Source organism: Trematosphaeria pertusa (genome assembly GCF_010094035.1).
Source record: "Trematosphaeria pertusa strain CBS 122368 unplaced genomic scaffold BU26scaffold_5, whole genome shotgun sequence".
Taxonomy (NCBI): domain Eukaryota; kingdom Fungi; phylum Ascomycota; class Dothideomycetes; order Pleosporales; family Trematosphaeriaceae; genus Trematosphaeria; species Trematosphaeria pertusa.
Window position 1 is genome coordinate 1,091,151 of NW_022987216.1, and position 15,918 is coordinate 1,107,068.

The window sequence follows — 15,918 nt, forward strand, 5'->3', positions numbered from 1 at the left end:
GACCCGCCGGATTCAAAGAGCATGCAAGTGCTGGGAGAGCCAAGGCCGTTCGCTGTCATTCTTAGAACAACGGACCCCGTTCCTCGAAAGGTGGGAACGGAAACAGCTGGGGAAAGCTGCGAACCTCTTATTAGTCATATTCGGTGGGTTATTGCTAGCTCAAAAGACCTGGTTCACAAGGTAAGCCGAACGCTCGAACACCGATGAGCCTTTTTCTTAGCTGATGTTCTTCAGACGCTGGTGCATCCAAGAGGTTGCGGTGGGCCGCATAGTGGTAGTGCAGTGTGGGAGCGCGGAGATCACTTGGGAGCAGCTAACCAGTTGCCTTGCGGACATGCAAACTTTCTGTCATTCTCTCCGTGAGACAGGGTTCAAAAGAGCCATAGAGCGATGGTCGGTACAACTGAGTAGAGTAGCTCCGCTTGTCCATGACGACCAGTTAGGCAAGAGCACACTGTCAGACAGCCTCATCCGATTTCGACACTGGCAGAATGGCGACCCCAGGGATACCGTTTATGGACTACTCGCGCTTACCGGGATTAAGAAGGGTCAGTTCGAAATTAAGCCTGATTATACAAGACCAGTGCTTGACGTTTTGGTCGACGCCGTCGAGTATGCGATCGAGGTCGAGGAGAGCCTGGCCTTAGTCGCTGTGCCCTGGGCACCGAGCATTCCTGGACTACCCACATGGATCGTGCCTCTCGAGAAGGAAGTTGGGTTACTTGAAGATCCTTGGGGCGGAAGCATTCCGCCAGACCTTGAGTCGACATTCTACCCCCTCCTTAGATCCAAAGTAATGAAAGCCCAGATTCTGCGCCCGAGCAAGGAGGACGTTTTCGGCACCAGACAATCCTCGGGCTACGTGCTGAAGGTTCTGGGACTCACGCTCAACGGGTTTCTGTGGCTACCAGATGTGTGGGATAACTCTAGCTTGATGGAGGGCCATTTCCACCCGTACCTTCCGGGAATCCAAGATTGGGAAGATCGGAGACCAAGCGATCGAATTGTCCTAATTCCTGGGTGTCAGCGAATCGTCCTTCTAAGACAGCTCGACGATGGCTTTGTCCTTGTGGGGTCCTTGACCGCGTTGGCGGGCGAGGCTATCCTAAGCTATATGCGGAAACAGGAGCTGGATCAACTGATGAGTTCACCAAAAGAGACATTCATCATATATTGAATCCCGAGACGCGGTTCTCCAAACCCGTGAGGCCCGGCACTCTTCCGTATGGTCACCGAGTAGCCTTGCCGGCAACCTATGGTCTGCCCTTACGTTTACCTGCGCTCTTACATCTCTTCCATAACTCCACCAGCCTCTCACCACCGCCCTCTATCCACGCACTCCCTTTGGTGGCTTCGCCATCTGCTGCCCCTTTCGGTCTGCCAGCTGTCGGCCTCGTCATCGCCTTCCCCACATAGCGCCGCGCTACGCATATCGATAGCACAAACAAGCCGACTCCATTCGACGTCCCTGCATCTGTTCTCCAGCTCTTTCTCCACAGAAAATGTGCGCCGGGAGTCGTGTTTTGTTTCGACAGCCGGACGTCGCCGAAAAGCTTGACCTTCAAGACCAGGTCACAGGCAGTCCAATGACCCGTGGTCGGAGCAAGAAGGGCTTAGAGAGATGAGGCGCGGTGCATTACGCAGCACCACCAGCTCCACCTCCAGTAGTCGAGCTGCGCAGTCCGCGAAAATTAACAACTGGCTCCACCGTTTCCTGAATCCCGTCCGCGCATCCCAATCCCACGCATCAAACCCGCGGCCTCTCATCTCCGGCGAAACACAGCACGAAGAAGGATCGCCGCAAAAAATGGCGAAATGAACGGATGGTTTCTGGAAGATCGCAGACAGCGCTGCCCTGCCCCAAGTGGCTTTGGCGAGCTTACGTTTCAGATTTCGCAAGCGTGGAAGGGGCGCGGCGTGGATCGCGTGGAAAGCGCGTGCGTACTGTACGTCAGCCCAGCCTCTTCTCCGTTCCGAAATGGGTGCGGCTTCCGAAGGAGAGGTCGGAAGGGCAGAGGAGAGTCGATGTTTTGTTGGTTCTACCTCCGAGGTATAGGTCAGCTGGTAAACCAAACAAGTGCGAAGCTCTCTTGTTGGTTTTCAGGGTACATACCAAGCGGAATAGAGAGTGCAGCAGACCGTAGAGCGCCAAGCAAGTAGAAATATCGTGAATTCTGATCCTGCCGTAGGTATCGTTGCTATATATGAATCCAACAATAAAACTCCGCGATTGCTCCTTCCCTGCAGACTCGCTGCATCCTGCCTTGGTATCAAACAAAACCCCATAACCCAATGAGAATCCAAGCCCTTAACCCTCGAAACAACTGTATAGACGCCGTAGATATGCTAGAATAGGAGGTTTATATATACCGGATCAGGGAGGAAAATATACAACAGAAAGGACCCCAACTCCACGCTCTTGCTCGCGTGGATCTGTGTACGGAGCGTCAAAGAGTATCTCTGCCGTCTTTAAGGCATCTCCCCTTTCGTCCCACCTCTTCCTGCAGGAACTTCAATCGCTTTGTGTCGCCGTCTTCAAACGCGAACGCGCCGCTCCAGAAGCCGCAGCCGATGTTGGTTGTCTCGTTGCGGTAGACGACTTGCGTTTGGCCAGCCAGGTCGACTGGCGGAATACCGTGGTTTTCGCCCATGGCTTGTCCTATTTGGGCAATCTGGCTGTCGCCGGGCATGTGGTGGAAAAGCTCTGAGTTTAGAGTCCAGCACCGCAGTCCGCGACTTGCGTACTTGTGCCTGAGATTTGGATCTGGATGTGGGTTTGGATTCCTCCAGGGGGTGGGTGATGGAGTCTTTGAGCCCGCGCCGCAGGCGTGAAGGAGAGCGACATCAAATGCTCGGGGCCCTTTTGCTTTCAGCTTCGGCGGTGCAAGATCGGTTAGGAGACGTTCTGCTGCTGTGCGTGAAACGGCATATCCGAATGAGCATAGTGGGAACTTGGAGCGGTGCAAAGCTCGTGAATGCGCCGGCATCTGAAGCGCGCCGAAGAGGGCCTGTGTAAAAGGGTGCAGGTCTGCTCGAACCGGCAGAGTAGGGTCCTTGTACACTACGTGTGCGAGGTCGCTCAGGTTGAACGGCTTATCCGTAGGCACCAGCCCATCGTATGTGACCTCGTTGAAGTAGTCTCCGCAATGCCCGAGATACAGGAGGTCCCATTGTTCATGGTTGCCCCAATATTGCATGTGGTTTCCATCCAATTTCGTGAATGGGTTGTATGATCGCTTGGGCGGCACAACGGTGCGCGCAGCGCTCGCGGCGAGTGGGACCTGTACGCTGCGCAGGCGAACGTCCCAGTCTACGTCGTCTTCGAGGATAAGTGCAGTCTCGAGGCCGGAATCTAGGAACCTACACACGGCGAATCAGCGATAAGCAATACGAGAAGCGCACCCGTATCGGGGAAGCCAAGGCGACGCCTTACCATTGCAGCGCATTCAGGTGTCCCAGCCAGGCCAGAAGCGAGCCTCTCTGGAACTTCTCTTGACCATTTGCAAACCTTTGCACGTCGCCCTCTGTCCACACGGGCTGCTTAGGGATCGTGAGGTCGATGTCGGTGACATTGGCGGCCTGCACAAGCGAGTGGCGCCGCTCAGAGCCATCCTTGGATACGACGACCACGGCACCGAAGCCCAGCGTCCGGTTGGCGGGCAGCTTTACGTGCTGCGCTTCGAGCGACGTCGCCCATTGCTGGTATATGCGGTCGGCGTCTCGATGGTAGAAGAAGACCAGGACCACGAAGGTGAGGGCGACCAGCAGCGGCAGCGGGCGTTTCCTGCTGGGAGCAAGCATGGCGGAGGTTGCGGAAGACGTGGGGAAAACAGAGCGAGGGCAGAGGACTCAGGACATGGCCATGGGGAGGGTGACGTGGAGAGGAGAACCACAATAATGAATAAGGGTCAGGAAACAGCTGTCGAGGATGGGTTGTTTGCGCCCCGGGAAGGTGGAGCAGCAGGTTCCTGGGCCCTGTCGCATTTATCGATCCCGCGCGAGTGCGCTTTATGGGGTCACTTTCGGGTCGCAGGCTCACAGAGCAGCAATAGTGGCGGTTACAGGCGTAGGCAGGGGTCCCATCCGTGCGTGCTGCACGCAGATCGCCCGCTGTAAATGACCGCCAATACGATGGGGACGTTTGGAGCTCCTGCCGCAGCGTCAAACCATGGGATCGCCAGAAGGAAGCTCCAGCCTTGCTTTATCCCTCTTCCTGAGGCAGACCCGTTTTCGTGCGAGCTCCAGGTGTCAACTGTCAGAGTTGCTGGGGCGTAGCAGCGGCATGGTGCTGCGCAAGTTAATATGGGTAGTGGAGCACTCTAGGGCCAACTGGATAAACTGTCCACGCAACCTGATCTCATCGATTGCCCTGGGTGTCACCCGAATGCTTAGGTGCTCCCAAGATCCCAAGCATTCTGTCTGTCTTCCGCTGTGGGACATCTCTGACACCCTCGACGAATGTATATTTAGCAGTCCGTGGTGGAGACGGCGAACCCTCCAGGGCTCTGCGACAGTCACGTGCCTTCCCTACTCCATGCAAGTTCGCCGAGCCGCAGGGCTGAGCTAGGGAGCATGCGCCTCAAATCGACGACGGCAACGCCAGGAACTCCGCAACTTCGCGGATCGACCGCGCAGCAGTACGACGCGCGCTCTCTCTCTCTCTCTCTCTTCGTTTTCCTCATCCTTCCTGACTGTGCCAGCTTCCTTGCGGACAGCTGCACCCTTGTGCCAATCCTGTGCGGCGCTCCCTGAAACCGTTCCTGCAACATCCCCCGATTGCCTCCACCGACCCTGCGCTGCCTCCACGCGACCTGCTCCCATGGATCGGCGTCACGCTGCCTTGGAATCGTAGATAACGCCCCTTTGCTTCACCACATGCCCTGTCTCCCCGCGCCCTGCCAACCATGGCCACGTTAGGGTCGCCGTCCCCCCCGTCCTCGCCCTCGCGAACGATGCGCCGCCGCCGCAGCTGGGCCCGCAAGGTCGAACGATACTGCTGCAACATGATCACATACTTCCCACTGCTGTTCGTGTACGGCTTGACATCATGGTCCGTTTGGGTGGAAGCGGGCATTGGCTTCATGCCCGCCAAAAATGCTTGGACAGGTAGGACACATGTCTCTGGTTGTCAACGCGCAGCCACGCGCGCGAAGAGGAAGATAAGAGCGCCTCAAGCGGAAGAGGTATCAGGCTTATCAAAGCAAGATTATCAAGGATGCGGCGTAGGCTCAGACGCTTCAGAGAACGATGCTGACTCGAGGTGACCAGGGAAATTCTCGTCCGCGCTCGGCATCTTCTTCTATCTCATGCTCAACTGGAGCTATACGACCGCCGTCTTCACTGACCCCGGCTCGCCGCTGAACCTCAACAATGGCTACAGTCATCTGCCGACGCAGGAAGGAGGGGAAATGCACTACACGTCGTTCACGGTAAAGGCCTCGACGGGCGACATCAGATTCTGCAAGAAGTGCCAGACGAAGAAGCCCGATCGCGCGCACCATTGCTCGACCTGCAAACGCTGCGTCCTGAAGATGGACCACCACTGCCCGTGGCTGGCGACCTGCGTTGGCCTCCGGAACTACAAAGCCTTCGTCCTGTTCCTCGTCTACCTGGTGCTCTTCTGCTGGGTTTGCTTTGCGACATCTGCGAGCTGGGTGTGGAGCGAAATACTTAGCGATGGGCAGTTCTCCGAGTCGTTCATGCCGGTAAACTTTGTCTTACTTGCCGTGCTCTCTGGCATCATTGGGCTTGTCATGACCGGATTTACCGGATGGCACCTGTGGCTGACCATACGAGGCCAAACGACTATTGAAAGTCTAGAAAAGACGCGGTACCTGTCGCCGCTAAGGAACTCGATGAAGGCCCACCTTAATGACCGTAATTACCTTGAGGCTCAAGCAAATGGCCGGTTAAGCATCGGCGACCAGCTGCGCGAGATCCACGCCAATGCTCTTCCCAGTATTACCAGACCAGAGGAAGGGGAGTCCACACCCTCGCGTTCGGTGTCCCGCTCCCCGGCAGCTAATGGTGCGCCCATGAGCAATGGTTTTTCCCATCCCGCCTATGGTTCGTACGAGCAACGTGAGCGCCAGCAAAATTACGACCGCTACGAATCATATCTTGAGGAGAGAGATAATGAGCAGCTACCGAACGCGTTCGATCTGGGCTGGAAGCGTAATCTTGGCCATGTATTCGGACCATCCCCCCTGCTGTGGTTTGTTCCGATATGCAATACAACCGGCGATGGGTGGTCCTGGGAAGCAAGTCCGAAATGGGTTGCAGCACACGAGCGGATCCGACAGGACAGGGAGGCGGAGGATCAACTGCAAAAGCAGCGTGAGCGCGCCGCTGGTTGGGGCGTTGATTCACCTACTGAAGCAGAGTTTAGGCGCACCGGCCGAGTCCCAGAGGGCTGGCAGATGAACCAGCACTCTCCCCCAACACCTCGCTTACCACGAAGACCCGAATGGCAGTCGCCACGTCGTCACGGCGAAGAAGCGCGTTACCTAACCACAACCAACGGTATACTATCAACGCCACTGGAAGGCCGTCGCAGTCCCAGCAAAGCCGACCAAATTCTTGGAAGGGAAATTGGCATGTATGCAGACGGCGATATGCAAATGCAGCCGATTGACCGCCGGAAATTTGACCAGTATAATTACATCTCGGACGATGATGAGGCGGATGAGTACGAAGTCTCCAGCGATGAAGCAGCAGCCGAGCAGAGGAGGACTCAACGAAAGAAAAATACCCCACCCCCGCTAAAAATGACGAAGAATTGGAATGATGTGCCTGATGACTTCTTGAACGCGGCGCCGAGGGGAAAGCCGAGAAGAAGCCCCGAGACCAGCAGAGAGAGGAAACAACAGAAGGCGCAGGAGTGGGATGATTGGGGGCAGGATAGCTAGGCGCGTGGTATAATGTAGTCGGCGTGTGACGTAATGTGCACGATTGATGGCATGTGTGAATGTATTATCTGCATAGAAAAAGGGACATCTTGGGCATCTAGTGGCGTTTTTCTTCTTTTCTTCAGTGGGAAATACTTTCATGATCTCTTATGTGCATCAAGATTACGTCTACACGGTCTACACCATAATTTTTTGTAAAGAGACACCATTTCGATGCAAATCTATCCTTATCCTTCTGCAAGTGCTCTGGTGAGCTAACCAGTTCTCGATTATCAAATGGATAATTTTGAATTTTGACGAGTTCCTTCCTCCCTCCTACTCAAGCTGTCTTCGTTGCATCGGGGAAGGCTGAAGCGCGTTGACGTGCCCTGAAGGACTTCTAGGCTAGTGCTCCTGGAGGAAGGTTTGTCTAGCTACCCAAGACTGAGCGCGGCGGGTAGCGTGATGGCGAGAGGTGACGATTGTCTGCCTGGGTTCTGCCCCAACAGACAGTCGGAGCATGAGAGCTATAAATGGCTGCAGTAGTGCGGTTTTCCTTGCCTTTTTTCCTTCACAGTTCGGAAGACAGTTCGGACGTAGTAAACCCCCCGACCCCTTTTCTTTTTCTCCCCTATTCAGGACCCATCCTGGGGTGCTTCAGGTATCTTCGATCTTCTTGCCGAGCTCTGGCCGCACGGAACAATGATCCTGTACTGGCACTGTCGAAACGCGCACAAGGAGCTCGCGCCGCTTTCCTCCCGGCTGACTTCGTGAACGCGCCCGGAACGGCGCTCATGTTCTGGGTATACATGGGCGTGGGAGTACTGGAAGCTGAAGGGAGAAGTGGGAAAAGATGAAGTTCAGCCGAGTACGAAGACCATTTCTGTGTGCGGCTCATGGTTTGCATAAGCGATAATAGACCGATAATCAAAGCACATGCGATTTCAGAACCATACAATCGACCTACATGATGTGTACGCACTTGATCGGTGAACTCGCCTCGTCGTACCGTATGTATCTTACATCCCCGAATTGCCCAGCGCACTAAACTGCAGATCGCTGTACAAGCTGCCATCTTGGGGTATCCATCCGCCGAAGTTGTCGTTGATATCGTTCCAAAGGTACAAATCGCCGTTCTGGAACGCCGCCGAGAAATCTCCCATCGCAAATGGGGTTTGAGTAGGCATACTCTGACTCGCATCAGGGGGCGCCGGGAACGGTCCTGCACCCCCAGCCCAAGGTGGATACGGACTATGTAAATTGAAAGTCGGTGGAATAAACGATGCTGTGGGCTGCTCCGTTGAAGACGCCGGTGGCGCTAGTTGTTGTGTAGGTGGTGCCGTTCCCTCTGGGGGATACAGATGTCCGGGTTGATCGCCCTCTGCAGGATCGGGCTTCGCAGTTGCTTGTTGTTCTCTCTGAGCCTGAGTTTTTTTGCGCTTGATAGGGCCTCCTGATTTGCGCCATTGCTGGTGCTCGTCGTGCCAGGCTTTGAGCTTGTTTTTCAGGACCCATAGCCAGTGTGAAGGAACGCGGCATTTTTGGGGGCCGATGGCTTCGCCACTCATGCGGATAATGCTGTCGAGGTAGTAGTCGACTTTTAGGCTTTTGGAGTCGAGGACTTCACCAATACCTAGGAATATACTTAGCAAATGTTCGCAAGGGCGGGGTGAAATACAAGAGCGAAAGAGGAGAAATCGACGAAAGAGGCCCAGCTAGTTCTAGGACGTGCCTAGCATGCATTGACGTGAATCCTCTGCTCCCTCTTAACGTCGTCAAACGAGCCACCCTAAATGACTCCAAGGGGAAGGGTGCAGGGCCGATGCAGTGAGACTCTCACATGACGTACCTTCAGCGTCCGTTCCAACGGCGTAATCCGCTCTTAGAAGTGCAACAAGCGCGTATATTGCACGGACGTAGTATGTGTTATTGGCCATCTGGAGTCGCTCGATTGGCACCTGCAAGAACAGGTCCAGCAGCGAGTGTGCTTCGCTAATGCACATGACGGTGGCGTTGATTTGAAGCGCAGAGCGCGATAGCAGGGTTTCGGGCTGTACGCAATCGTCGTCCAAGGCAGGAAGAGTAAGATATCGATTCCTGTAGTCGGGAGCATCATATCCTAGCATGCCTTAGCGACATTTCAAGCGCCGACGTGGGTGTTGCTGCTGCTCCAAGCCAGAAGCCGACTACTTATAATAAGGTTGGCCGGCTTTCGCTCCGCCTGTTGCCGCTGCCATGATGGCTAATGCTATATTGAGCGAATCTATGAAAACTGTACTTACGGCCTCCGTCCATGGCGAACTCCCACATAAAGATCATGTTTACGCGATAATCCATCATAAGTGGAACTGTAAGCCTCGTTAGATCCCTCGCATGAAATTGCAGCAGCACCTACCAGTCAAGACTTCGGTAGGGATGGACTTCTTCCAGTCCTGCATCTTTCTGTCGAAGATTTTCAGAATCGCTTGCAGTCGAAGCTCTGATAGACTGAAGCTAGTGCTCGCGTCGTCGAAGCCGAAGGCCGTGTTGGCCTCGTCGGAAATGCGTTGGAGCTTAAGCCATGCGATGATTCTTCGGTCCTCGAGTATGGGAGACTTTTCTAGTAAAGCCACGCATTCTTCCATCCATGCGTTGAACGTCAAGATCGAAGGCCTGCGGAGCCTCATAGCAAAACTAGGCAAAGTCAACTTCATTCCTACCGCAAATTGTATATCCTGGACGATGTATAGTGTAGGAAAATATGAGAACCAACTAAGCCCGGATCGTCTTATCATAGGTGTGAAGTCGCCGGATGCTTCGCTGTGGAGAGAAAGTAATGGAAAAAATGGACTCACCCAGCAGTTAGCGAATACAGCGCCAGGACAGTCCGGCAGTTTTCTAGTAGTTCCTCAGCGGAGGATATCCGTTGGAGGGACCTGATCGCTCTTTTAGGCAACTGTTCGTGGGTCCTCGGCTTGGATGCCAGGCCCAGCTCGAGTGCCATGCTGGCTGCCATATTGCCATATTGATAAATTTGCAGATGAGCGGGCGTGTTTGGAGGAGTATACCAGGCTACGGTTACGAACAGCGCTTGAATGTGTTGTAACGATTTCTCGCACTTGACGAAAAGCGATCTTGCATAAAGGTAGGTGATTTCTTCATGTAACTTGTTGGAGAGCGCTGCACCCTTCAAGTGCGATGCTGCAGCCATAACGGCGTGGAAAAGCACCGGCTTCTTCGATCGCAATTGTTCAGCCGTCCAGTCTCTCGAAATCACGACTCCGGGGCAGTCAGTGACAAGCTTATCTCGGTAGAGGTCCAGGAACTCCTGAGCCATCTCTTTACTGATGATGCCGCGGTCGACGATATCTCTTTCCGGATCTGCTAGAGGGTCCCTCGGTGGGCGATCTTCCTGGACGCTCGCGCTCGGCGGCGGCCACTGGTCATGAAGGCTTGCGATGCCTGGCGTAGTATTACTCTCAAGACTCTGTGCGTACGTGGTTGACTCCTTCTCCACATTACTCTCTTGCTCATCTGGCTCCTCCATTGACTCGTCGTCGCTGGCCTCAGGCGGAGAGACCCTAGCAGTAGGTTTCAGCAAGGAGTGTAGCTGCTTGACCTCCTTTTCGAGCTCTGCTACTCGCACATCTGTCCGCTTCCGCTGCCGTCTCTTCGCCGGTGGCGCGAAAACGCAGGTTCTACCTGCCTTGGCGCATCTTTGACATTGGGATGTTGAGGAGCCTGGATTCACCAAGCAACGAACTTTCGACAGTCGGCATGCCTCACAAGCTCTGTTCAGTTGTTGCTCTGGGTTCTTTCTGGGAACGAGCTCAGGATTGCCGGCAGAGCCGCCATGCGACATGGCTCGACAGCAGTTTGGACGAAGACTCGATTAAGATGCTACTTGTAGGCAGAAATCCAGAAACCGCAACGGTGATGCCCCAGGAGCCGAGATCTGGTATAGGCGAACGAAAACGATTGGCTTTGGCCGTCCAATCACGAAGGACTTTACAGCCGATTTCCCACGCAACGGGGACGGCGCCCAATTGTGATACAGATGTTCGAACTGCGGTCAAAAATGGCGTGGAGGTCGCTTTTGCGATTTCTCAGCGGAAGCCGATGAGGGGCAATCGATATGGCGCTCGGGTTGAGTTAAGCGAACAGAAACTCGTGGCGATACGTCCGATGGAGTGCGTTTGAGTCTTGGGGCGCGGTGTGATACGAAGCGCATTTCCGGCGGCTGGCGTGTGTGATGACGAGAATGTTGATGCCTTGGAGGAGCGGGATGCATGTCCTTCTGTAAGGCGAAACAGGGATTGGTGGCGCTACGCCAGCCACGGCCAAGTGCTGTTCCTTTGGCTTCACATGGCCACACCAGTTTCTTGCAGCCTCTCGCGGCTCGCACACTGTATAAATATAAAGTAAGCGGACCCTGCACTGGCTTGAACAAGAAATATTTGGCTTAACGAGCGAAACGCCGCTCGCCTATCCTCAGGAGTCCCGGCGATGTGTGTTCCTGCTCAAGGTGACGGACGACGGCTCGACGGAGGCACTTTCGTCCGCACCCAGAGCGGACAGAATCCTGGTTGGGCATGGCTGCTCTGCAGAGGGACGGCATTCCATGACGCGAATCGAATTAAGTATTCACCGTCGGAAGTAGGGCATTACGCGCTGGGCATCCAGCGTTGCACGCATGCCGTTGTTGGAGCACATGGCGGTTGCTGTGTACTGTGCAGTAGAAGAGAAGGTGCGGGCTTGCGCCTTCTACATTTCCATCCCATGCCCCTCGAGTTGATCCCATCCAAGTCACGCTCATCACAAACCTTGGGCTTCACAAAGTGACTACGTTTCTTTTCCCCACATGATAGCTCGACCAGTCTGCGCCCCGTTCCCGCGCGGTTTTCCGACGGCGAACACGCGCTGACGCGAAGGCACGTGCCAAGGGCCCGCGAGCGGCTTTCATTATCCTCTCAAACTGGCGAATCAGCAGCCTCCGTCTACCAGCTACTGCTTCCATCGAAAACGAATCGGCGTTGACATGTTCCTCATAGGGCGCGCCCACCCGTTGCTACGACTAATCTTGCATCAGACGCTTGTTCGGCCACGCGATGCCGAGCTCTGAGCCAGCTTTTATGACTCCCCGGCTCCCACTCTGCTCCGCAAAGAGTCAACTTTCGAACCAGTGCATCCACCATCCACCCTGCCCGAGTGGCGCCAAACAGTTCTAGCAGCTCCTTCAACCGACGGGCCCGAGCCAGAGAAACAAAAGTCGCACACAATCGCATCTGCTGGGTTGGGTGGTATCTTGATCATGGCGGATCCCTATGGGCTGGTACATGGCTGGTGAGTATGAGTGGCCGAAATAGTCTATCCAATGCTAAGGCTTCCAGCAAGGCGGCGACTGCACGGCACACACGAGACAACAAACGACGAAGCGGAACCTAAATTTTTTTTTTATCATGGAAATTAACAATACCAGAGAATCATAGCACCCGCGGATACATATTCCTGGCGTAGTCAACCAGCGACGACAAAATTTCAGAAGAAATCAAAATGCCAGCGCTCTAGCACAGCCAGAACCAGAACTTCTCCCAAGCATTCCTTGGAATCTGCTCCGGCCAGTGCTCAGCGTCCAGTGCCGCCTTGCCGGACCAAATGTCGGCATTGGCAGGGTTTACAACTTTGGAGCGCTTCAAGATCTTCCAGAAGACGAAAAGACCGAAGAAGATGGGAACGCCGATGTAGGCTGTGAAGAAGCTGGTCAGCTGGTCAGACCCCCACGGGGTGTCGGCGAAGACCGCAAAGCCATTGAAGATGATGATACTGCAAAGCTGGTTAGCCGTGTTCCGACCATGTCTCAGTGGAGACAACTTACAGGACGAAGTATGTGAAGGCTGCCCACGCCGTGTATGGCTGGAATGGCGACCTGAACACCAAGGTGCTGCGATCAATGCCTTGAGCATCCAGAGCCTTCTTGAAGCGTGTGTAGGTGATGCAGATGCAGCACCAGGTAAAGAGCTGGGCAATGGTGGTGAGATTCTGGAACCACAGGAAGACGTTGTTGGCGCCAGTGGATACGCTCATGTACGTGAGCAGCGAGACAGCAGCCGTAACTCCGACGCAGTAGTACGGAACACCGTTCTTGGAGCATTTCAGGAGGAACCTAGGAGCCTGACCGTTTTGAGCAACACCGAAGAGGTAACGCGAGCCCGTGTACAGGAATGCGTTTCCGGACGACGAGGCCGAGGTCAAGATAACGGCGTTGATAATGTGCGGGAGGACCGGAATCGAAGCGTTCTGCATGGCAATGACCCAGGGAGAAGCTCGCGCGCCCGACTCATTGGTGAGGGCATCGTCATTAGAGCTGATGCACACTCCGATGAAGAAGGAACCGAAAATGTAGAAGAACAGGATACGCCAGAAGACGCGACGGACAGCCTTGGGAATGTTCTTGCGGGGGTTTGCGGCCTCACCAGCAGCAACAGCAACCATCTCGACACCTCCGTACGAGAAAGCAGCGTTGACGAGCGTAGACCAGAGACCCGCAAAGCGACCGGAATCGCCTTTGCCGACGTATTCCTTCATAGCGCCCTCCTTCCAGTAGCGGAAACCACGACGATCATGGTCCGGGGCACCGCCGAGCCAGATGACGCAAGAGCAAATGAGCAGGCCAAGGATGGTGATAATCTTGATCGAAGCGAAGATGAACTCGGCTTCTCCGTAGATGGAAACAGCGAAGATGTTGAGCACGAGTATAAGAACGATGATGAGCGAGATCCAGACGGCGGGATTGATCTTCTGCTCTGTGTCCCAGAAACCGACGAGAACGGCAGCGGCGGAGATCTCGGCACAGAGAGTGATAGCGCATTGATACCCTGAGTGCGTTAGCGGACGCTCTCCACGGATCCTGGAGGGTTTCGCTTACAGTTGTTCCATCCGACAGCAAAACCAAGCGCGGGATCGCTATAACGGGCGCAGTACTGAGGGATAGCACCAGGCAACGGGAGCCAAGTGGACATTTCCCCGAGAGATTGCATCATGCCATAGACAGCGACACCTGTGAATGTGTAACCGAGGAGAACGGAGACAGGGCCAGCATTCGCGAAAGCAGTGCCGATACCAAGGAAGAGACCGGTACCAATCGTGCCTCCGAGGGCAATGAATTGGATGTGTCGAGACTTCAGGCCACGCTCGACGTAGCCATATTCTTCTGCCGTTTGAAGGTCCTGGTGACAGTCAGTCAGCGCCTTAAGCAGTCATCGGGAGAGAGGATTTACGTACCCCGTACACTTCGGCGGCCTCACCAATATTGCCACCCCTTCGGGCGACAACATCTTTCACATCATGGGCCTGGCTGGGCGGCGAGTCACTGCCGACAGTGTACTGCCCTTTCTCATAGTCGGTTTCCGCCATCTTGACCTATTCTTCCACTGAGGGTATGAGCGGTCTCACTCCGGACACGAGGAAAGCGGAAGATATATATGGAGGAGGGGAAGTCGTGTAACCAAGGACACGAGCTAGGACACGAAAGGGCAGGGGTGGGCGCGACGCCGCAATTAAATTAATGAGGACAATACCTCTGCAAGCTCTGGCTTGGGATGGGAGCACAAGGGAGGTCTTTATAACTCGGGACGCCCAGCAGCATCACGGCTCGTTGCAACCCTGGACTGGGTGCCGCAGCGCAGCAGGAAGCTTGGGCCCATCTGGAGCTAAAACAGCAAAACGCCCCTGGGATCAGCGGCGGTGATGGCGGACTTGGGAATCGGGGAGCACCGCGGGCTTGTCGTTCTGCGGTCTGGGTGGCGGCCGGAATCTGCATTCGCGGCAAATCAAGCAGAACGCGACAGGCTTGCCCTTCAGCTCGACCCCCCGATTGCCTGCCATTGGTAGGGATGATAAGGGCGACCAATCTACTGCAGGGAGCGCGGAGTAGGCGATTGGTGAACCATCGGCGCGCCGAACAGATGACAGGCATCTCACAGACAAGCAACGCACATTGGCGTGGGGTACGTGAGCACTCCGCAAATGCTTGCTCACCCTGAAACGCCTCTTGTACCCGGACAGTGGCAACGCTCGGTGTCCATTCTTATATTCGCTTTGCAAACGGACTCTGGCTCCTTTCGCTGGTTACCACGATGCAAGTGATAGCGGTGTATGCGGCGCGAGTATCGTTCGTCGTTCGACGTTCGACAAGAGTGCGATTTGGCATCATGGTCAAGCCTCGATTCAAGACACCTCGGCGATCCTAGGCGGGAAGATCCCTGAAGCTTGAGTTGGGTGGCAGGAAGCGCACAACGTCGTTGGTCGAGTCCTCGGTCAACCTCTCTAAAGAGGAATCCTTCTGGAACGCTCGCCAGCGGCGCTCTAAAATGCGCGGCAACGTACTCACGGTTTGGCCGCGTTCCCAACCGCACTCGGATCCGGACATTTGGAGGGATCAAAACGGACTTTTTGCATCGTTCCGAGGAGCTAAGACGACGCAAGTTACAAATACCGGCATCCGTATCGCGCGAATGTCGAAGAACGCCAGCAACTGTTCGTGTACTCTGTGGGAAACGGCACAGCGAGCGATGGCACTTCCTCCACTTGGGTTGGTTAGACCAGGCGTCCCCGGCGCTAGCCTCATGCTGACCGGTCCTCCTCGTGTCTGCTTCACCTGCCTTCTTGGGTCGCACACAATAAAATGCTAGAATAAAGATGCTCATCTTACACGACTCTCTCCGTCACGCCATTTCTGACGGGCGATGCAGCTTACAGAACGCTGTCTATCATCCTTCTAAGACCCGACTGCTGTTTGAACGTTAGGTCTCCACTCGCGTGGGGTCAAGACCATGAGGCGGATGGTAGCCTTGGTCACCGGATGGCGCTGTGGCATGCGTGAAATAGCGCAAGCACTACCCGATGCGATGCGGCAGGGCTCCCGAAGCTTACGGACAGAGCCTCACGCGACAGAGCGCACGTTATAAGGCTTCTAGGCTTCGAGGCTTCAAGGCTACTAGACGCAGCTGAGCTTTAAAACGTCTAACACCGTCAGGCGGAAGCGGAACCAAGC

General features: G+C 55.0%; 5 protein-coding genes across 5 annotated transcripts; 2 read left to right on the forward strand and 3 right to left on the reverse strand.

Annotated features, from left to right (window-relative positions):
• The first annotated feature begins 295 nt into the window (after nt 1-295).
• Nucleotides 296-1,315, forward strand: BU26DRAFT_517667 (uncharacterized protein). The gene has a single exon (XM_033828630.1). The coding sequence runs from the start codon at nt 335-337 to the stop codon at nt 1,175-1,177; it is 843 nt and encodes a 280-aa protein (XP_033685892.1). The 5' UTR covers nt 296-334; the 3' UTR covers nt 1,178-1,315.
• Nucleotides 1,316-2,158: 843 nt separating this feature from the next.
• Nucleotides 2,159-4,226, reverse strand: BU26DRAFT_517668 (glycosyltransferase family 25 protein). The gene is made up of 2 exons (XM_033828631.1): nt 3,434-4,226; nt 2,159-3,360 (listed from the first exon to the last, which is right to left on the reverse strand). Exons 1-2 carry the CDS (start codon nt 3,799-3,801, stop codon nt 2,448-2,450), a joined length of 1,281 nt encoding a protein of 426 aa, XP_033685893.1. The 5' UTR covers nt 3,802-4,226; the 3' UTR covers nt 2,159-2,447.
• A 678-nt stretch (nt 4,227-4,904) lies between these two features.
• Nucleotides 4,905-6,908, forward strand: BU26DRAFT_529979 (zf-DHHC-domain-containing protein; the record flags this gene model as incomplete). Its single annotated transcript, XM_033830928.1, has 2 exons — nt 4,905-5,106; nt 5,269-6,908. The coding sequence occupies 2 exons, from the start codon at nt 4,905-4,907 to the stop codon at nt 6,906-6,908; spliced, it is 1,842 nt and encodes a 613-aa protein (XP_033685894.1).
• A 917-nt stretch (nt 6,909-7,825) lies between these two features.
• Nucleotides 7,826-10,873, reverse strand: BU26DRAFT_272574 (uncharacterized protein). Its single transcript, XM_033821394.1, has 5 exons — nt 9,722-10,873; nt 9,283-9,560; nt 9,170-9,235; nt 8,737-9,006; nt 7,826-8,520 (listed from the first exon to the last, which is right to left on the reverse strand). The coding sequence occupies exons 1-5, from the start codon at nt 10,726-10,728 to the stop codon at nt 7,907-7,909; spliced, it is 2,235 nt and encodes a 744-aa protein (XP_033685895.1). The 5' UTR covers nt 10,729-10,873; the 3' UTR covers nt 7,826-7,906.
• Nucleotides 10,874-12,290: 1,417 nt separating this feature from the next.
• BU26DRAFT_272767 (uncharacterized protein) lies at nt 12,291-14,589 on the reverse strand. The gene is made up of 4 exons (XM_033821396.1): nt 14,148-14,589; nt 13,792-14,092; nt 12,742-13,741; nt 12,291-12,689 (listed from the first exon to the last, which is right to left on the reverse strand). The coding sequence occupies exons 1-4, from the start codon at nt 14,277-14,279 to the stop codon at nt 12,431-12,433; spliced, it is 1,692 nt and encodes a 563-aa protein (XP_033685896.1). The 5' UTR covers nt 14,280-14,589; the 3' UTR covers nt 12,291-12,430.
• Nucleotides 14,590-15,918: the final 1,329 nt, after the last annotated feature.